The sequence below is a fragment of the Haliotis rufescens genome, unplaced genomic scaffold (genome assembly GCF_023055435.1).
Source record: "Haliotis rufescens isolate VD_foot unplaced genomic scaffold, xgHalRufe1.0.p SCAF_7, whole genome shotgun sequence".
Taxonomy (NCBI): domain Eukaryota; kingdom Metazoa; phylum Mollusca; class Gastropoda; order Lepetellida; family Haliotidae; genus Haliotis; species Haliotis rufescens.
In genome coordinates this window covers 29440338-29463318 of record NW_025964361.1, presented here as the reverse complement: position 1 = coordinate 29463318, position 22981 = coordinate 29440338, and the positions used below count along the sequence as shown (strand labels likewise).

At 42.8% G+C, this 22981-nt stretch overlaps 1 protein-coding gene across 1 annotated transcript; it reads right to left on the bottom strand.

Annotated features, from left to right (window-relative positions):
• Positions 1-99: 99 nt before the first annotated feature.
• On the bottom strand, positions 100-22051 carry LOC124148116. The gene is made up of 15 exons (XM_046519057.2): positions 21632-22051; positions 19713-19878; positions 17666-17769; positions 16277-16402; positions 13927-14106; positions 12363-12478; positions 11022-11142; positions 10665-10673; positions 9658-10103; positions 8312-8356; positions 7621-7695; positions 6633-6977; positions 5155-5250; positions 3053-3317; positions 100-1450 (listed from the first exon to the last, which is right to left on the bottom strand). The coding sequence occupies exons 1-15, from the start codon at positions 21690-21692 to the stop codon at positions 1221-1223; spliced, it is 2385 nt and encodes a 794-aa protein (XP_046375013.2). The 5' UTR covers positions 21693-22051; the 3' UTR covers positions 100-1220.
• Positions 22052-22981: the final 930 nt, after the last annotated feature.

Below are 22981 nucleotides of genomic sequence, written 5' to 3'. Positions count from 1 at the left end.
CTCGATTATAAACAGGCTGTCATGGTGTAGTTCGAATAGTGCTAACTGTGGAATTACACAACATTCACTCACATGCACTTGAAATACAGACATCTTTTTCTTTATATTCATGTTTAATCGACCTCGGCACAGCACGCATACACATTATTAATTATGTACAAACAACAGCAAGAAGTAAGGTTAAATGCATGTTCATAACATTGTCACATATATACATCGTGGGAACCCGCAGATTAATACTGTACAAAATAATTAAATAAGATTTAAACAGATTAGTATTGACAGTGTATATACATGATACTGACAGAGAACAATACACATTTTTATACAATATTGAAAAATCACCTAAAATAGATTTTGCACTATTTCTGTTGCCATGGAAAAGAACTATTTCAAATAAATAATGCAATCCGGTTAGACGTAGGCAAAATGTTTAAATCTTTCAAAAGAATTGTTTTTTTAAAACAAATGCTTCGTTTGGTTCAGCGGACTTTCGTCGTTACATCGACACCTTGCCAAACATTCTAAAACAACAAAACAACATACAAACAACTCCATTTCCAAACTTCAAACGAAGGATATTCATATTATTATTTACCACAATATCAATGTGAAGGTAACGAGGTGATGTATTTACCCTTCATGGTCCTTATGTCCATGAATCGACAGGGACACTGGGATCCACATACTCACCGCCAAAAGAAACGCGAAACATGGAAACAGAGAGAGAAATATGCACGTTAAGAAGAGATGTTTCCGATGTGTGCCACCTAATGACAAAACTATCAATCAGTCAAGTGTTACCACGGTGTCGTTACTCTTATCACGATAAGCTGCACGTGATTTCCAAACTTTACAGTTAATCCTGCACGAGTCAAATGGTGCATCTAAGTCATGGATCTATGACGTCACATGTGATAAGTTCATGAGCGTCGGTTCACACAACATACCAGTGTGTCCGTTTGTGCATAAAACCAATCTGATATCTCTTGAATATGAGTAATTCTTCATATATTCACCAACGTGTATGGTATTCGCGTTTCTTCCGTCGGTGACTATATATGTAGCCTTGTATTTCATATTGTCCACTAGCCCTTCCAACCATCTCGATCTTAGTAACACCTGTCCTTATAAATGTTTAATATCCTATATCTAGGGGACCAGCGTGGCACCAGTTGGCACATTATAACAGTTCAATACAAAAATCTGCAGCAGTCATTTCACAAAGTTGTATCTCTATACAAGGCGGGGCTGTGCAAACTTCTTGACCTTGACACTGTGGCGCTGTTTGCACTTCGACCCTTCTTCCGAATTGAGCGCGTGCTCTTGGCACGTGAGCTGGGTCTGACAACTGGTTCCGACTTCTTCCAGTAGAGGGCGCGGTCATACAGATAGTCCAGCCCGTCGTCTGCTTTATGACGTAGCATGCTCTCGGATCTCGTGCTGGTGGCTGATGAAAACATACACCAAATAAGAAACGGTTCATTGGATGTCATAACTCCTAAAAAATAATATTTTTTACAGCTAGACATAAAGGCACTTATTGTGGAAAGTTTTGCTTTTATTCTGTCTTTGAGATCACCAATCTTAGTTTGTTTGTTGTTTAACGTCGCACTCAGCAATATTCCAGCTACATGACGTCAATAACCGACCAGACACTCCAGTGATTGACATCATGAGCATTGATCCACGCAATTGGGACACCATGTCTGATGACAGATCAACCAAGTCAGCGACCACCTGACCACCCGATCCCGTTAGTCGCCTCTTACGACAAATGTAGGTGCAGAAGTCCAATTCTAGCCCGGATCTTCACGTGTCACGCTGCTTTTGACTTATACGCATAAATGTCGTTCTAACAACAATGTAGTGACTGTACTCAGGTATTTTCCTTGGTCTTTATCTCTACGAGTCCTGGGACTCTTGGTAATATATTTAGGGGGTCATTGGCATGAGTGAGTGAGTATGGTTTTACGCCGCTTTTAACAATATAACAGCAATAACACGACGGGGGACACCAGAAATGGGCTTCACACATTGTACCCATGTCAGGAATCGAACCCGGGTCTCCGGCGTGACGAGCAAACGCTATGTGTTATGGAATTATGTTTTGATTGGACAAACGAGTCCATGCATAGTCCAATCAAAATCACGTAACGAAATCAACGTTCAGATTTCGGTCGATTACATGATTTGCATAGCATGTGTACCACCAACACGGCATCAACAGATATTTTCCAAATCTTTTCATGGTTTTAATCAAGGTGCTCACGTGACTTGATGCACTTCGCGAAGTAAGACCCGTTTTATGACAATGTAGATTTTGATTATCGCTCAAATCGTCTTCACTGGGCGCCGCCATTTTGTTTGAAGCAAATACAAGTTCATGGAATCTGATTGGTCAATAGGCGGTACATAGAAGGGACATAACTCGTAATAACCACTTTTACAGTCGGCTCGCTCCCTTGCCTCGCATATTTGATATTATGTGCGTCAATTCTTATACTTTATGCTTACATGACGCAATAGATTCACCTACTAAATCAGTTCTAATGACACCAATCTCATTAAAATCAGACCTCAGTTCTCGCTACCGCTAAACAAAGATCTGAGGGCATCCCATTACGGGTCACGTCAGAACGACCTTTCATCCGACTAATCAGAGCATCGCTTACCAGATTATGAAAGTGACAGTCGGAACGTGATTTCTCATCATGCAGCCTCGAAAACTTTAACTCCGAACGATAGTTAAGGGTTTAACGACTGAATCCATACAATCTAGACCATCTATTAGTCATTCCAGAATGTTCTTTTGTTCAGGTTTCAAATTTGTAATCAAGAATTTGTCAAAATACGTTTCGAAGCGAAGTCGCCAATTTGAAATTAGTGCCGTAAAGCACGAGAAAGCTGCCTTCTGATTGGTCATTCCATTGGTCGGTCAAAGTCCGCGCAAGGTCGGTCTGACGTGACCCGTAATGGGATGTCCTCAGATCTTTGTTTAGAGGTAGCGAGAACTAAGATCTGATTTAAATGAGATTGTAATGACACATACCTTTTGCATAGTCCATGTAGAGTTTGTCAGGATATATCTCATCCAGGTACTTCCCCCAGTCTGCATCCGCCGCACTGCGTCTCAGACCCCCACTGGTCACTCTCGCTGTCTCGATGTCCGGCATAGCGAGGCTGGCCGGGGGCTTCCGGTGTATGCGGCCAAGATAGCTGTTGTTTTGCCGGACCTTGGTGCTCACGGGCTCTCGACGGAACTTCATGTTTGGAGTCACCTCCCTTCCACTCACTGTGTACACCTTGGATGCATCCTAAATGACAAGATGTTGGAATGAATCGGTTTAATTGGTTTCAGTAAGGCTGTGATAAGATACACCACAGAATCGAATAAATACTTGAAAATTCACCTTTAGGATAAAGACGTAAGGCATTTCAGGACACGTGTAAATGTTGTCAGAAAAAAACAACTTATTCTCAATTCCCTTTTTCCAAGACATTTAACATACCATCCTGGTCTATGTATGCATCTCTAGTATCGACAAATTTCCTCCCGAATCGATCCTCGCTGTCGTTTAAAACTGATATACGGTGTTAGCCCCTCTCAAAGACCCAAGAGCATATATTTAATGCAACGTTCATCCCCATTCCTTTCTCATACCCTCTTACCAGCTCTAGCAGCCTATACTCATCCCAAGCTCAGCTCTAGCAGAGTATACTCATCCCAAGCTCAGCTCTAGCAGCCTAAACTCATCCTCTTCTCAGTTCTAGCTGCCTACACTCATCCGCCTCCCAGCTCTAGCAGCCTACACACATCCGCTCCCCAGTTCTGGCAGCCTATAGTCATCCCCATCTCAGCTCTAGCAGCCTATACTCATCCCCATCTCAGCTCTAGCAGCCTATACTCATCCCCTTCTCAGCTCTAGCAGCCTACACACATCCGCTTCCCAGCTCTAGCAGCCTACACACATCCCCTTCCAAGCTTTAGCAGCCTACACACATCCCCTTCCCAGCTCTAGCAGCCTATACCCATCCAAAGCTCAGCTCTAGCAGCCTATACACATCCCAAGCTCAGCTCTTGCAGCCTATACCCATCCCCATCTCAGCTCTAGCAGCCTACACTCATCCCCACCTCAGTTCTAGCAGCCTATACTCATCCCAAGCTCAGCTCTAGCAGCCTATACTCATCCCCATCTCAGCTCTAGCAGCCTATACTCACCCCCTTCTCAGCCCTAGCAGCCTGTACCCATCCCCTTCTCAGTTCTAGAAGCCTATACTCATCCCAAGATCAGCTCTAGCAGCCTGCACTCAACCCCTTCTCAGCTCTAGCAGCCTACACACACACCCTTCCCAGCTCTAGCAGCCTACACATACCCCCTTTGTTCAATGATTTTATTTAACCTAACACGTGGCTTTCTTTCAGGGAGTACGTGGTGATCTAATACAATGTGATCTGTGAGTGTGAATGTGAGTCATTGCGCCCTGACAGCATGGATCGGTGCCCATCCAGACAGCCATTCGATCGCCACACCTTCAGCTGGATTATTTAACTGGAACACTTCTGACTGCGCCTTAAAGCATCTTTCACTCACGTCACGAATGTTCGGTTGGCTATCACGTTCTTGGTGAAGTACAGGGGTATGTTGATAGCATAGATTTGACTGGCAACAATCTTTAAAGAATCGGCAGGATTGTAAACCTGCCGAACAGGATACCATGCCCATACACGCCTGAGCGGCGGTGGGGTAGCCGTGTAGTTAAAGCGTTCAAGCCTAATGCCCGGGTACAATGTGTGAAGCCCACTTGTGGTAATATATTGCTGGAATATTGCCAACATCGGCGTTAAACCCTACGAACCCACTGTGGAGGAAGATGTTTTACAACATGCTCATAATTTGTTTGATAAGGGGGTACATCATTCAAAGCCTTAGCAAAGCTAAAGAAAGCCTTAATAACCTAGATACGTGGAGGACATTTCCAAACTTGACTCAACAGTGACCCAAATGATGTATTTCCTTATTTTAAGTACGCTCCCGTGTTTGTCCAGGTGAGGATTTCTTTTGATTATGGAAAGATTTCTTTGCGTTTATTTCTTACCATCATGGATATATCACGACTTGGAACGAATGTTATAGTTGCAGATGACCCTACCTCGGCCCTTTCAGGACTCCCCATGGCGGGAGTGTTGTCGAGGTCCTCCACGATCACGTCGTTGATGATCTTCCCACCATCGGCGATAGTCACTGCCTGGAATAGCAAAAGCGTGAGAAATACAGGGGGGTCAAATTAATTGACCCTCGGGCAAATAGAACAAAAACCTATAAGGATACTGGAATGAGGGAGGAGGGGAAGCATGTTAGATAACTCCGAAGTGTGTGTACGTTAGCGCCCTCTCTGTGGGTTAGCCTCGAGCGTTGAATCCCACTCGGCGGAGGGGAGCGCTGACGTACCAGTCTGGTTTTCTGGGTTTGCTGCGCTGGCGCGGCTTAGCGAGACCTTCTCAATTCAGCAGATTTGTACAGACACTGATACTGAAGTAATCTAGACTAACTAAATATTATAGACTTGCACGGGCTGTATTGGATATATGTTCCAGATTCTGTATGAAGAACTAGGAACCTGACTGCTGACGTACTTACACCAAGATGGGTGGGGAACACGATGCACTGTACACGTTACTGTAAAATATCGTGCATCAAGACTTTCCTCCCCTCACATCTAAATCGAATCGTGCTACCTTGGCACGTGCATATATAATCAAACGTTATACACAGTATATTCACAACAGTCTGTTCAGAAGAAATCATTTCACTCACATTTGTATCTGTCAGTCGGTCTGAGGTCTGTCAGTTCAATAAACGAAATAACCGAAACACAGACAAAAAGATACTGTTTGACGTCTATGTACCACTGTACCACGGTTGACAAATGTATTCTTTCTCTGAGGATTAGAACTGGGGGTCGTTCTTTAAAAAGAAGTACATCATCGTCTATTCTGAATAACTTCTGCAATATTAACTGCACTCCAAAGTAACAATGATACACTGTGATTAAATAGATCCCATTGTAAACACAGGGTCAACATAAGACGCCAAAGGCATTGTTTGTCTCGATGCTGTCTCGACGGATTGGTAGATATGAACATGTGTTATCAAAACGTGCCGCTGAAACACAGCAAGGTAGGAATGCAGGTTTCGCTGATTGTCACTGAATCTCAGTCAAGATACATGCGATATTATACACAGAATATGGAACGGATTTTGTAAAACAAGATGGCGGTCCCCTCGAAAACACCATCCTTTTTTCTACATGTCATCCTTATTACAGCTCTCTTTCGATGAAGTAAAACATGCGCACTTGGAGGTAAGTGTTTAAGGTAGAGTCTAGTATATTTCAGAAATAGTTTATGATTTATAGCTAATCGAAACTGTAAATATAACTGGAATACTGCCGACTGCGGCTTAAAAACAACATTCAGTCACAGTATACATGTACTGTCACCTATCACATCGATGATGGACCACTTCTGTAATGAAATACCTAACAGGTGTGTGTGTGTGTGTGTGTGTGTGTGTGTGTGTGTGTGTGTGTGGACGCGTGAATGCGTGTGTGTTTGTGTGTAGTTTTACCTTGGGTCTCCGATCATCTCCCCGGGGTGTCTCCGTGGCGAAAGGGGGTAGGGCTGTGTAGGCGAGCAGCTGTGACACGTCGAGCTGGATTGGGACCACGTCATCGCTTGATTGTGATCCCGCCTCGTCGTCCCTCTCCACTAACTCATTAGCCTCGTTCTCGTGCACTTCATTTGCTTTCCTAGCGTCCGTGGCGCTGCTCTGAATGGCGGCAGACGTCTTCCGGCGTTTTCGCGCCATCTTCTTGATCTTGCTGACTAGGTTTACTCCAGCCGAGCTGGTCAGGGATTTTTCATCCTGGAATCCCTTTCGTCCATGAATTTTCATGAATCTTTTCTCCTCCGGCTGAACAAATACATTATTAACTGAAATTGTCAAACTTTTCATTTTAAAGAGTTTAATCAAGGACCTTTATTCATCAAGATGTTCATGGTGTTGACTACGATTTGCATTTCTAAACTCTACAAGGCTAAAATAAAAAAAATATTTATTGTTATTAGTCGTTATCAATATTTAATATCAATCATTCACAAAATTGTGCACCGCAAAGAGTTCATGAGATACTGTTACATTTAGAGTTTTGAAACATTTGACAGAACTACGTCTGTTTCTAGTACGTTCAGAAAGGGATATTTATCTTATAAAGTCCGACATAATATTCCGTGATAGTTTGTTGAAACGAATTCAACCTAGAAATTTGAGAAGAACAATTATCTTTGTCAATAATTTGATTCACCGCAAAATTGTGCACCGCAAAGAGTTCATGAGATACTGTTACATTTAGAATTTTGAAACATTTGACAGAACTACGTCTGTTTCTAGTACGTTCAGAAAGGGATATTTATCTTATAAAGTCCGACATAATATTCCGTGATACTTTGTTGAAACGAATTCTATCTAGAAATTTGAGAAGAACAATTATCTTTGTCAATAGTTTGATTCAGGTATGATTATTTGGTGTTTTATTTTTGAATTTATGTCTACTCACAATTTTAGCTCGCTCTTTCTCCTTCTCGCGTTGTTCATCGTGGAGAGTGATCAACCTCTTCATGAAGTCGCTCACCTGAAGCAACAGACAAGCAGGACACCCGTCAACTTCCACTGATATTTCTAAAATAGTCTAATTTCTAGTATATCCACAACCTCAGGCCAGGTATGGGGTATGGTTGTGCTGGACCAATCGACACGTACATCCCACCAGATACAGGGTTCAAAGGACGAGGAATAGGTTGAATATTTTGTTGATTAATTGATTATTTTAACATTAGTGCTAGTGAGTGAGTTTGGTACATTATAAATGAATTTCGGTTTTATGACGGCGTGATGTGGAGGAAAGCCAAACGTGATCTTTGCCGTTTGCTCCTGTGCTGAAACTACCTAGCACTGGTAGCATAAACGGGCCTTACTGGGATTCGAACCCACGATCATAGGTTTGTCACGCCTAAAGGACGCGACTCTATACAGCGACTCTGCGGCGCCTTAGATGACCGGGTCACCCGTCCCCGGTAATGTTAGCACTATAATGGCGTGTATATCTCAATAAGCTTCTATGATAATGATACATGGTGATTGATCTTCGATGAACTTATTGACAGGGTTTTTACACTGAGTCTGACAGGTCAATATCTATTAATATCAGCCACATGGACTGGTGTCTGTACTGCAGCTATTATACTTACCGGCCTTGACCTTTGTGACCTCAGCATAGGATAACCGTCATCTTCCTTAAAAAAAAAGAAAATAAACAATTTAGGTGTTGATACGCGATATGTATGATAATTCTGGCACAGGAGATTCTCCTTTGGATGTTTGCAATGTCGTTTGAGTGTCCTCACTGAATAAACTGCTGAACTTATGCAAGTGGAAGTGAGCGAGTGAGTATTATGTAACGCCGCAATATTCCTGCTATATCACGCGGCATGTATATGTTTGAGTCTGGGACAGACACACCGTTGGTTGATATATGCAACGTTCCACGCCGCCGAGATTTGATAACACACAATGGACCAAGACACTGAGAGCCTACTCGACCATCTGCCAAATATGTCTCCTCTTTCGACAAGCGGCCGCCTCCATGGTCTAGTGGATAGAGCGGAAGATCGGGGGTTCGATCCCCGGCCGCGTCGTACCAAAAGGACTTGAAATGATGGTACTTGTTGTTACCCTACCTGGCGCTCAGCATTAAGGGGCTAAAACAAGGACTGGGTGAGTGAGTATGGTTTTACGCCGCTTTAAGCAATATTCCAGCAATATCACGGCGGGGGACACCAGAAATGGGCTTCACACATTGTACCCATGTCGGGAATCGAACCCGAGTCTTCGGCGTGACGAGCGAACGCTTTATCTAGGCTACCCGACCGCCCCAAAACAAGGACTGGTAGATTCGGGGTCAGTATTCTGTGTCCGAGTCGGGTATTTATGTAAAACCACGGCATGGTATCTCAATGGGCTAGCATTATAAATCGGCATTAGTCCGGACTAGTACACCCAGCCACACACACACAGACAGACACACTCACATGAGTGCAATCATTTTGAATGCGGTGTGAAACCCCATTTCATCTCACCTCTTTCGGCAAGCAGTAGATATCTAGGAACCCTTTGCGACCTTGTCCCCACAGAGACCAAATATATACAATACAAAGTGGACACATCGTCAATACATCACGGGTTTATATACATTACGTTCCTCCATAACTGGGAGATGGAAGAACGTAGTATATAAAACCGTGAAGTATTGACGATGGTGTAGAATCTGTTATCCTGTATACATATACAACTATACTTTCTGTTTTGACTTGTTGTCTGTATTCATACTAAAGAACGTAAACCAATGACTTCTAAGAACGTAACTGAAATCTCTAGCTCCTTGCTTCACAAAGCAATTCTAGCGACTCGGCTGCCGTAACTCCCATACTTATACATAGACCTAAGTTTGTTTAGGACGATGCCCAGAATGGTCATTAAAGATATGCATTCCACTTTGACTCATTAACGCTTTAAAAGAGTATGTCAGATTACTTACATCCATCCCAAGAGCACTGTCGGGTGATTCCGTCTCCCTGACGGAAATACCCGAAGGTGATAGTGGTCTATCATCATCATCCTTGACAAGTCTGGTTCGGTCTCCCTTCTGCTTCTTCCGAAAGTTGGAAAGCACGCGTCGAGTGTAGTCTGGGAACGTGAACTTGACGCTAGGTGGCGCTTGACCTCTCTCTTCATACTTCTCATCCGTTGCCCGATGTTCGTCGTCTGCTGCGCGGCAGTCGATGATCTTCCGCTGATGGGCGTCCATTTCTTTTCTGTAGTTGTAGCAGCAGTAGACATAAGCGGCGATGAAGAGGCCGAGGACGACGAGGATGGCGATGACAACGGCGGCAACCCAGTCTAATGACGCAGCGGCTGCCGCCACCGATGCAGTAGTTGTTGTTGTTGTTGTGGTTGTGGTGATGGTGGTTGTGGTGGGCACATCTACGGACGACAGTGTGATGCATTGCCACAAGCCGGAAATGGATAGGTCATAAGAGCTATACTAAGCATTACCCTCCTCCCCTCCTCCCCACCTTAAAAACCAAACACACACACTGTTTTATATGTCGGCTCTGGATTAGCCCCCCCCCCCCCCTTAAAAAATAAAAATAAATAAATAAAATAAAAAACAAACAAATCTAATGGTGGTAGCCTCATTGACTAATAGCATAATATTCTGAACCAGTTCTGAGGGATTTAATTTTGCTACAAATTGGAACTGAATAAAACTGACAAAAAATATAAACATAGTGAACATTTTTTTCTGGTTCAAGCAGGACTAGCTACTAAATCTGAGGACGAGTGAAATAAAGTTTACACTAGTCCTCTGGACTAGAAAACCGGATTTATAGGGCTGATTTCTCTTTGCACAGTTGGCTCAAATGTCTTTGAAAAATATATTTTAAAAAGCTTGATTGGTTTAGATGTGAACGTTGACAAGGAGTAAATGTTCTGGTGAATGAGTTATCTCCCCTCACAATGAACCACAGCAAGTATACTTACAGCAGCTTGCTGAAATGTAAAAAGAAAGTTACATTAGTTGCTGTTTACACGCATGTTCTTATATGCTATATGCTAGCTTTATGGATCCAGGAAGGTGGAAGAGTGTCGTTAAACCAAACTCGAAAAATGTTGAATCCAAACAAGACTCGGGTGTATAAAAGGTTGACCCTATCACCGACCTTGCTAGACAGGAAGGTGACATCTCGAACACCATTTACTGTACATAGGATATACAAATACATATATAATTCTGTAAGCGTGGGGCATTCGGCGCCACTCGCATTTCTCCGTAACCACGAAGACATTCGACTTGTCTCGGAATGATCCGAGCTGGTCAGGAATGAAAGGGAGACTCACCGTTGAATGTGAAGACGAGGCTGTTTCCTGGGGACGGGACGGAGGTTGCGCTCTGGTTGACTTGACACGACCGGGGGTACTGGCTGGCGGAGATAGACGTAGAGCTGCTTAGATCCAGGACCTGGCAAATATGGCGTGATTAACAGCGCTATCGGATGTCAAACATACATTTAGACAGGCAAATTAATCAACCGATCTTTAATCATGAGGTAGTGTAGGCACTGTATGCCCATTCTCCGCATCGAAAAAAATACACAAGTAAAACCATTGAGGTATTGTTCAGTTGTCAATCTATTACTCATAGCTTAATTATACCCGAAAGTGGCAACATTTTTTGTACTGTAGATATAGTGGGAATTTCATTTGTGTATTTAAACTATACTGGTTAAAAAGGTAAACTATGCACCCGGAAAAACGTTAGGCACCCCTTACTATGTATTTCCATACGAAACAGCGTCTTTCTGAAAACGTATCCTGTATTAATTCTATGAGTAAACACATTTGGATTTGTTTACAAATTGACATACTAGGCTGGGATTCTATCTAAAAAATAGATTTTCCCTTGGTAAATGCTCGATAAAAATAATTTAGGCCCATATAGCTTGAATTAAAAACATATATCTGGTTTTGCAGCTGTAGCTGGTATATGAAATAGTCGGTCCCTGAATAGAACAAAGTATCAGAGCAAGGAACACCATGCACTGGATTGCGGCTCGAATCCCACATGAGCTCATTCGTCTGTTCCTGGAGTTGATTGTAAACTAATGATCGGTGATGAGGTGAGGTGAAATGGGGTTTAACGTCGCGTCCAAAATTATTGAACTTATATAGCGACGTGCATGCACGTGTGTGTGTGTGTGTGTGTGTGTGTGGCTGCTTGTACTAGTCCGGACTGATGCCGATTTATAGGGCTAGCTCACTGAGATACCATGCCGCAGTTTAACATGAATACCCCACTCAGACACAGTATACTGACTCCAGGCCGACCAGTCCTTGTTTTAACCCCTTATTGCCGGGGGCCAGACAGGGTAACAACAAGTACCATCTTTTAACGTCTTTTAGTATGACGCGGCCGGGGATCGAACTCCGGACCTTCCGCTCTCCGGGCGGACGCTCTACCACTGGGCCACGGAGGCGATCTAAACTAATGATCGATCCCACAGTCTATACATATATAAGTTGCAGTGTTCACGTGCACTGATCCCTGTTCTAATACAGCAATGGTGGTGGTTATACACTGGCGACATGGAACCCGGTGTCCGGGTTCGATTCCCCTTATGGTTTCAATGTGTAAAGCCCAAATTGTATCTCCCGTTATGTCAAGTTCTATCTCTCACTTACCAGACACGTGAATCTGTAGGTGCTGGTATCGTCCACGCTGTAGTCGGCGTTGTACGTCGTCAAGTAGGTCGTTGACCCGGATGTATAATTGTACAGGCAATTGACGGAACCGCCACCTGCAACAGTGAGTGAGTGATTTAGGTTTAACCCCGCTTCAAACATTATCTGCGTTTTATCTCAATATGCCAAATTTATGTGTTATCAGAGTTGATGTCATGAAACCCACGAGGATAGGGGTATCGTTCTGAAACAAGGATCCAGATTGGAGCGAATCGCGGATCCTGGCACAGCTTAAGGACGCAACTCTACACAGCAAAATGTGGCGTCATAGACCTCAGAGCACATGTGCCTCTTCATCAACACTCAACATCCAGCGCTACAGTTACTTTTCATAGCTAGAGGTGCGTATGCTGTGATACCATTCACCGACCTTAATATCAATTAAACTTAGTATAAGTCTAAACTGTAGGAAAGAACGACCCACTGCAAATATTTCACCGTAACGCTGGTTTGTTGTTTAATGCCGCACTCCGCAACATTCCAGCTATATGACGGCGGTCTGTAAATAATCGAGTCAGAACCAGACAATCCAGTGACGTCCAGTAAAGCACCATGCCACACTCATTGGATGACCATAGCCATCAGTATTTGTTGTTTAACGCCGCACTCAGCAATGTGGACCAGATAATCCAGTGATTTACATCATGAGCATCGATCCACGCAATTGGGATCGATGACATGCATCATACAAGTCAGCGAGCCTGACAACCCGATCCCGTTTGTTGCCTCTTACAAGCACAGTCGCCTTTTACGGCAAGCATGGGTTGCTGAAGACCTATTCTAAACCGGATCTTCACGGGTCACACCGTAACGTAAATGACTATCAGTTATTATCAGATCATCTGTCATCATCGTATGGTCAGTCGAGTTCAGGCGAAGTCGTCAAAGACAACTGACACGGACACGTACGACGTCCCCAAGTTTCAACAATCCACACATTCCGAATATTATTTTTGATAAATAAAAAATAATAATGTCTCCCCTGGTTTCATCAGAAAATGTTAACTATAACCATTTTTCTTTGTAGAGAGCCTTTCTTCCAATTTATTTTAGGAGGCACGGATGGCCCAGTCGTCGCGATTCGCTGTGCAGAGTTGCGTCACACTGGCACGCCAGAAACCTACGATTGTGGGTTCGAATCCCGGTTCGCCCAGATTATGTTTCTAGGTTTGTCAGCACCATACCCGTGCTTGTGGGTTTCACCGAAGTGGTAAACGTCTGAGACCTGCATCACTTCAGGCTTTCTTCCCACATCAAGCTGACACGCCGCGATATAACTGGAATACTGTTAAAAGCGGCGTTAAACCCAACTCACTCACTCACTCCAATTTATTTAAAGTACAGGGAGCAGCCCTTTGTTATCATTTCAAAAGGACATAATCCTTAATTTTGAATTTGAGCTTCACTTCATCGGGATAATAAACATAATATTTTTTTTATTATACATGTATTACAGTATTACAAAATGAATGATTTCGGTATGAAACTGTATGTGATTGCTTACTTGAATACAGGAGGTAAGAACTGCAGAGGGTGTAGTTGAAGGTGAAGGCCGTCGTGTCGAGGCAGCCGTTCAGCTGCGTCTCATTGGAAGAACACGTGTCCACGCTGCCGTTGCTGATGCTGTAGGTCCAGTAGTTCTCAAACTGGTAGGGACAGGCCACTTTGGAGCTCGAAATAGTGTCTGCAAGCAGAACAGATGTACATAAAGGGGTATCTAGGGGGTTTAACATCAAAATTATGGGCTTTATATAGCAACGTGCATTTTTTCATCTACTTAATGCCGAGGGTCAGGTTGGGTTACAGTAAATACCCAATTATAACGTCTTTTGGTGTGACGCGGCCGGGGATCGAACCACTGACCTTCCGTTCTTCGGGCAGACACTCTTTCCACTAGACCAAGGAGATGGTCTGTATACACCAGATAAAGCGTGCTGTGTGTCGTAAGTACAGTATAGACATGAGGGCACCAGTGGATTAAGGAGACAATAGACTATATTCTCTTACCTTAGCATAGATTCCTAATACATTACAACGGGCAACATAAAGTATATGGACAAACTAGAGACTAGAATGGTAAGCAAAAATAGAATATTGCATATTCAATAAAAATGTCGCAGTAGTTGTCATAAAATATATATATTGCTGAATAACTATACCAAATGAAAAAAGTAATTGTGCTTCATATGAGGTGAGGTGAGATGACATGGGGTTGAACGTCGCGTTGTGTGTGTGAGTGTGGCTGCTTGTACAGTCATGCCCCGCTTATACGGACTTCAGATATCCGGAAACCTCGGTTCCACTGAATTACGTTTGAGACGAGCTTGTTTATTGTACATGTAATCCCCTTCGATAAATATGGCGTCTGTGGAGGTCAGAGGTCAAAGTTGTGTAAGTATGGCCTGTCAACCAGCGAAACGTAAGCGACACGCAGTTACAGCACGCGAAAAAAGGGAAATTTGTCTGTTTAAAGAAAAACACCCGTCAGCAAGTTTAGAAACCATCAGTAAGCATTATGGCACTGAATTTGGACATACCATAGGAAAATCGACAATATGTGACAGTTCCAACTTCCATGACAGACTTTTGGAAACGTGTATGAATAAAGATTGAGTGGATATATCATGAGTTGCATAATTGAAGGGAAGTAACTCTTCCAGTAAGAAGCTGGTTTCAGTTTACGGAAATTCGTTTATATGGACGAATTGTGAAATGACACAAGTGTCCGTATAAACGAGGCACGACTGTACTAGTCCCGACTCATGCCGATTTTACAGTGCCAGCCCACTGAGATATCATGCCGCAGTCAGGCCCACTCAGGCAGATACAGTATACTGACTCCCAGCCGACCAGTCCTTGTTTTATCCCCTGAATGCTGAGCGCCAGGCATGGTAACAACAAGTACCATCGTTTAAAGTCCTTTTGGTATGACGCGGCCGGGGATCGAACCCCCGACCTTCCGCTCTCTGGGCAGACGCTCTACATAATATTTGATCATTCGTCTGATCAATGCATTATTATAATAAATTCACTGACCGAACCCACACTTGGTAACAGGAGACAGACCGACGCGCCCTGAAACAGGGGTGGTGTAACTACTCAATTAACAATGCCGGCTGTGACCACCACTTGCAATGATACAGGCGAGGCAGTGGCGGTGCAATATGAGACACCAGATGAGTGGGTTAATCCGCACGACACGCTTGGTTCGAATCCTTGATTCGCCAGTGCCTGTTTTTACCCTTGGTTTGTCTGCAACATACCAGCACTTTCACCAAAGTGGTCACCTGGTCATCATGAAGAGCGTTATGACAATTGACAGTTATTTAATAATCAGGGTAAATTATATTAATTTATTATCATGATTTCAAATTTTGATCTAACATACATTTTACATCTTCCCGAGGCAAGCGCGTCCACCAGCGTTTATATCAAAGTCTTATTTCCAACTTTGCCACATCAAGCCCACTTTCCTGTGCTAAATATGAATGAACTATCGCACATATCGATAGGCCAATCAGAGAACGTTTCACAAAATCAACACCCAAGGGGCACAATTCGTGATCTACCCTAGGTTGCGCTAGGGTCGAGTTAAGAAAAGCGGCCTTGCTGTGGCAAGGGTTGAAACTAGACTTTGATATGGGCTAGTGGACACGCTTGCCCCGGGAAGATGACATTTCAAGGAGTAACTTGTTTGGTTCACGCATTCAGTTAACGTAGTTTTCGTCTGGTACGGAAAACGCGTGTGTATCAATGCGATTCCGTGTATCACAAGATGTTCATAACGTTAATTTCACGGCGCCACATTACATGAAATGGATCTGTGTTGTTTAATAAACGGCCGAGAATCTCACCATTCCTCATGAGGAACCTGTACGTCCCCGCGGTGTAGGAGGAGGTAGAACAGACGTCGCTGTAGACGGGGGAGGCGCCGCTAATGTACATCTTTACGTTCTCTCCTCCAGCATCCGACAGCGCGTCTGTGGAAACAGATAAATGATTATTCTCGAAATCACAATATGAAATATTTTCGAATTACAGGAAAGAGCAAATTTAAATCAAGATGAAGAGGCGGTACCATTGTAACTTATATATGATTAAATAAACACCCTTTAACGTATTCACTACGGTAAGGTCGGTGACGTTCTCGGTGAGAACATATGATTGTCGATTAACGTGAATGGCGATATCGAAATACTATCTTATGTCGGACAAACACCAAGGACAACTAGACACTTCCGCGAGACTGTGAGAGAAATTTCACTGTTGTGTGTGTGGTGGGGAAGGGGGGGGGGGGGGGGGGGGGGGGGCATAAATGTGCTGTACGGCGGACACTTATTGTGTGAAGAGAATTCCCGATATATCCAATAAATTCTAAAGGGTCAATCGAGTTCGCCGTATGCGAAGTTGAATGTATTTTCACTGATGTGTTATGTCTAGTCAAGAGCAATGTATTTGATATAGTTACCCAACCACTGAGGCTGCATAACAAATATAGATATTTGTGCACATCTTTCTCATTGCAGGGGCGGTCCGGTAGCCGTTGGTTAAAGCGTTCGCTCGTCACGCCGAAAACCCGTGTTCGATTCCCGATATTGGTACAATGTGCGAAGCCCATTTCTGGTGTTCCCCGCCATGATATTGCTGGAATATTGCTAACAGCGGCGTAAAACCACACTCACTCAATCACTCACCCCCAAGGGGGGCACAGGACTTCGATATATTTTTTTTGTGAAAGCAAAAGTGATGGGAGATTGCCCCATTTTTTACCTGAATGGAATATGCTACTAACACTGAGTACTGTAAAAAGTTTCTTGTGCTTTTAATCATAACTCAACACCCACCTGTTTTGCCGATATGATATTCCCTGAACTATGCCGTACTGTAGGCGCTTGGAGCATACCTTAGTGTGGATCCAGCGCAGTATAACTTATTATTATCCAAACCAACAGATACAACTGGACGCACATTGGATTCGGCCTTTTAATACTCAGTTGTCAAGCATGGATAACAGTTTCTGCTTCGTACGACGCGGGAAATTTGAAAGCTTTATTTTAGGGCGATAAAATTGACTGAGCAGTATGATACAAAGTGCCGCGCCAATGCAAGAGAAACAGGTCCCTTTAGCCTTACTGTATTACACAATGTGAATATCGTTTTTCAATGTTCTCACAACTAATGTCTAGTGGGAATAAAAACCCGAACAGGTTTATACATATTTGTTGAACATGAGCGAGTCAGACCTGTGGATTCGTAGAAGTAGAACTTGTCTGTGGAGATCTCCGTCAAGTCCCAACACATGTAGGCGTCCCAGTTGAGGCTGAAGTAGGAGAAACTAGTGGCCGACCTGGGGACGGATATACAGTCACATATATACTGGATATATAGCAACGTGTCGGCATACAGTCACAGATATACTGGATATACAGCAACGTGTCGACATACAGTCAGATATACTGGATATATAGCAACGTGTCGGCATACAGTCACAGATATACTGGATATATAGCAACGTGTTGGCATACAGTCACAGATATACTGGATATATAGCAACGTGTCGGCATACAGTCACATATATACTGGATATATAGCAACGTGTCGGCATACAGTCACAGATATACTGGATATATAGCAACGTGTCGGCATACAGTCACATATATACTTGATATATATATAGCAACGTGTCGGCATACAGTCACAGATATACTGGATATATAGCAACGTGTCGGCATACAGTCACAGATATACTGGATATATAGCAACGTGTCGGCATACAGTCACAAATATGCTAAATATATAGCAACGTGTCGGCATACAGTCACAGATATACTGGATAAATATAGCAACGTGTCGGCATACAGTCACAGATATATTGGATATATAGCAACGTGTCGGCATACAGTCAGATGTACTGGATATATAGCAACGTGTCGGCATACATCACAGATATACTGGATATATAGCAACGTGTCGGCATACAGTCACAGATATACTGGATATATAGCAACATGTCGGCATACAGTCACGGATATACTGGATATATAGCAACGTGTCGGCATACAGTCACAGATATACTTGATATATAGCAACGTGTCGGCATACTGTCACAGATATACTGGATATATAGCAACGTGTCGGCATACAGTCACAGATATACTGGATATATAGCAACGTGTCGGCATACAGTCACAGATATACTGGATAAATATAGCAACGTGTCGGCATACAGTCACAGATATACTGGATATATAGCAACGTGTCGGCATACAGTCAGATGTACTGGATATATAGCAACGTGTCGGCATACAGTCACAGATATACTGGATATATAGCAACGTGTCGGCATACAGTCACAGATATACTGGATATATAGCAACGTGTCGGCATACAGTCACAGATATACTTGATATATAGCAACGTGTCGGCATACTGTCACAGATATACTGGATATATAGCAACGTGTCGGCATACAGTCACAGATATACTGGATATATAGCAACGTGTCGGCATACAGTCACAGGTTAATAATAAATAATATTTTTATGACTTTAACACGCATAGATATAAATGTGTTGACAAGGATCATTCTCGAGTCGACTTACTTCGCCAACATTCTTCGGATCCTGGCACGATTAACTCTGCATCACTCGTAATGTCACTTTTCAACAGTTGACCCTAGTACGACTAAGGGAGGCAACTCTGCATATAGAGTAGCAGCCTAATAACATCTGACCCTGGCACGACTAAGGGACGCAACTCTGCATATAGAGTAGCAGCCTAACAACTTCTGACCCTGACACGACTAAGGGACGCAACTCTGCATATAGAGTAGCAGCCTAATAACTTCTGATCCTAGCACGACTAAGGGAGGCAACTCTGCATATAGAGTAGCAGTCTAATAACATCTGACCCTGGCACGACTAAGGGACACAGCTCTGCATATAGAGTAGCAGTCTAATAACATCTGACCCTGGCACGACTAAGGGACGCAACTCTGCATATAGAGTAGCAGTCTAATAACATCTGACCCTGGCACGACTAAGGGACGCAATTCTGCACATAGAGTATCAGTCTAATAACATCTGACCCTGGCACGACTAAGGGACGCAACTCTGCATATAGAGTAGCAGCCTAATAACATCTGACCCTGGCACGACTAAGGGACGCAACTCTGCATATAGAGTAGCAGCCTAATAACATCTGACCCTGGCACGACTAAGGGACGCAACTCTGCACATAGAGCTATAAGTAGCTAGAGTGTAGTTTCAGTCAATGCCGATGTTCACTTACTTCAGAACATACTGTGTTGAGGAGTATTGGTGGTCGCAGTTGAAGTTGAGAGTACCGAACGTGTGCAGGACGTATGACATCAGTTGGCTGGAGGTGAACGACAGTACCCCTTTAACACTCTCGTCGAAAGTCCCGGATAGGTGGCTCGGAAACGAACAAGCCCCATCTGAAAATTGTTAAATACGTCTTGTATTTGTTTGCTTCGAAATGTGATGCCTGGAAACACCATGATGTTAAAGCGGGTCTTCGTGTTAGCTATAAGACAGCGGGTGGTCAATATAAGCGCGAAGTAGTGCTACAACACTCTCTTGTCCACCAGAACTGCAAATGAAGAAAACATTTAGGAATTGGTATGATTTTGTGTTTGTTGTTTAACGCCGCACTCCGCAATATTCCAGCTATATGACGGCGGTCTGTATATAATCGAGTCTGGACCAGACAATCCAGTGATTGACATCATGAGCATCGATCCACGTAATTGGGAGACGATGACATGCATGAATCAAATCAGCGAGCCTGACCATCCGATCCCGTTAGTCGACTATTATGGCAAGCATGGGTTGCTGAAGACCTATTCTACCCCGGATCTTCACGGGTCAGAAATTGGTATGAACGTCATCAGATGTGTTAATATGAATTAAAAACTTTCGGTACTTATTACAACCCTGAAAAGGAAGACTTTAGATATTTTCAGTGTAGTGTTTTTCGCCTTAACTGCGGGGCAAAAGAATGTATTCACTTGAAAATTGAATTTGACCAAAGAATTACGAACGTTTTCGAAACGTTACTCTGCTGAACACGGCAAGCTTTAGGTTCAAAACGCAACTATGACACCCGTATCAAATATATCAGCATCGAATAACCATTTCTTGTTTGATTCCTTTTAGCCGCCATAAAACATGGGTGTATACTGTCTTCGGTCCGCCAGTTTACATTATTTGAACATGGGAAAGTCTTTAACCCAAGCTCATCTTCTTGTACGCATGTATTCTATGTACGTAAAACAGTACAGCATATTATGAAACGTTGCTGACAGTCAAATTTCCTCTAGCATTTCGAAAACAGCGCTGATATTCTTTATTATCTAATATTTAATTTTCATGTTGCTGGTTTATTGCTAACTGCGGCGTTAAACAATATTATCAAAAAAGGACACTCCACACAGCGGAAGTCCGTTAATCAGCACGGCAAATTGAACAGTCAATATCAAAAGCTGTCCGGATACACTATTTGCTAATATCCATTTAATCCTGTATAGACGACCTCACAGAAGTCGCCCGGTAGATCGGATTTCCCGACTCACCAAATTAAAAAAATCAACATTCATTTCATATTTAAAATGAGTGAGTGAGTGAGTAATGGTTTACGCCGCGTTTAGCAATATTCCAGCAATATCACGGCGGGGGACACCAGAAACGGGCTTCACACATTGTACCCATGTCGGGAATCGAACATGGGTCTTCGGCGTGACGAGCGAACGCTATAACCACTAGGCTACCCTACTGCCCCTCCAATCTTGAGAAAGATGTGCACCCATAAGTATATTTGTTATGCAGCCTTAGTGGTTGGGTAACTATATCAAATACATTGCTCTTGACTAGAAATAACACATTAGAGTTAAAATACATTCAACTTCGGCTACCCGACCGCCCTCATATTTAAAATGATATATACTAGTTGAAATTAGTAAAGATGCAATATTCACTGCAGTAGAAGACAGAAACTGCGCCTGATTTGAATTCAAAAGTTCCTAGCAACAACAACAATAACGAGAAGAAATATTATTCGGCTTGCTAAGACATTGTCAAGTTATCTAGACCCTGTCATACCCGGTACATTCGAAGTAAAATTTCAAATACATACTTCCCTGAATATATTATGCTTTATTTTTTACCATCAGTATACAGTCAGAATCTTACCTCGTCCAGGAATAATCACACCAAATATAGCGCACGTCAGCAGCACGACCTTGAGCGCCATGTTCTATATTCGCATACGTGTCTCAGGTTAAACGTTGTCCATCACTAGCTCCTTGTACAATTTTAACTAGTCTTTCTGACAAGTCTTTAATGTACACCACCAAGTTCAATTTCTATTAAAAGTCAAATAAAACCTATCCGTGAACTTCCACCACATAAAATTCCAATTCTTCCGGGGTATCGAAAGTATTTCTTGACGGTGTGATATTGTCTATATCACACTGTTGTTGATACTGTCCATATCACACTGGTCATCTCCGTGGTCAGTCGTTGCCCATGTCACTTCCCCGGGAGGCAAACAACTTGTTTCTAAGGCTCTCCTCCCAATCCGCCACCCTCTCCAAGCCGACAGGTATGTGATTATAGACCTGGTCGCTTTGCTCCCTAGAATGAACTCCCAACTCAGCCTAATCTTCTCTAGCACTGGTTTTAACGTAATCTGATTGGGTTCATACGTAGCGCTATATTGTTAAGGTGATTGTATTAGGACTGGGAAAATGGCAGATTTGCAACACTTATACCATAGTACAATTCAACTAGTCAGAAACCGATTGAGTTATTATTCGGAAAGGTTGCATAATTCTGCGCAAGATTTTATGACCACCATAACTGAAGACTACTTATTGGTTGGATTTTAACGTTGGGACTGTCACCTGTGGATTTGTTTTTTGTAATGAATATTGTTGATAAACCTTATGAATGAACTTACATACACTGCCGGACAAAAAGGAAGTATACACTTGAGAACTGGATTTGACAAACAACTTACAAATATTTTGAAAACGTCACTTGGCTGAAAACAGTTGCCGAAAAACTGCAAACGTATGGTCCAAAACACAACTGTGATACCCCTATCAAATAATTAGTATCGAAAATCCATTTCATGTTTGTTTCATTTTTAGCCACCATCAAACATCTTTGGCCCATCTTTGGCCCCGTAGTTTATATCCTTACGTATTTTCAATGATATCAATTATTTATAAAACGATTCTTTTTCACTGTGTACCAAAATGTCCGTGCTTGTAATAAAAGTTGATATATGTTATCAGTGGACAAATTATACTTTGAAAATTTGCTAACTCGAAGTTTCGGAGGTCGTCGATACTGCATCGAGTTATCCGTATTTCGAGACAGACGGAGTGAGGAGATAATGATGGTGTAATATTTGAAGTCCAATCCAAAGAAATCTTTTATTTGTTTTGACTCAAAAAGGAAATAAATATGAATATCATAACTGATATCACAAAAATATGAATATTACAATGAATCTATTCGTAACTATCGGTTGTT

What these genes read in the sequence shown, in the direction of transcription:
- LOC124148116 (XM_046519057.2), bottom strand. Translation starts at nt 21,692, where the DNA reads ATGGCGCTCAAGGTCGTGCTGCTGACGTGCGCTATATTTGGTGTGATT. An exon ending in CTACTTCTACGAATCCACAG is followed by an intron (nt 16,403 to 17,665) that starts GTCTGACTCGCT and finishes CTGTTTCCACAG; the next exon opens with ACGCGCTGTCGGATGCTGGA. An exon ending in TTCTTACCTCCTGTATTCAA is followed by an intron (nt 12,479 to 13,926) that starts GTAAGCAATCAC and finishes TCACTGTTGCAG; the next exon opens with GTGGCGGTTCCGTCAATTGC.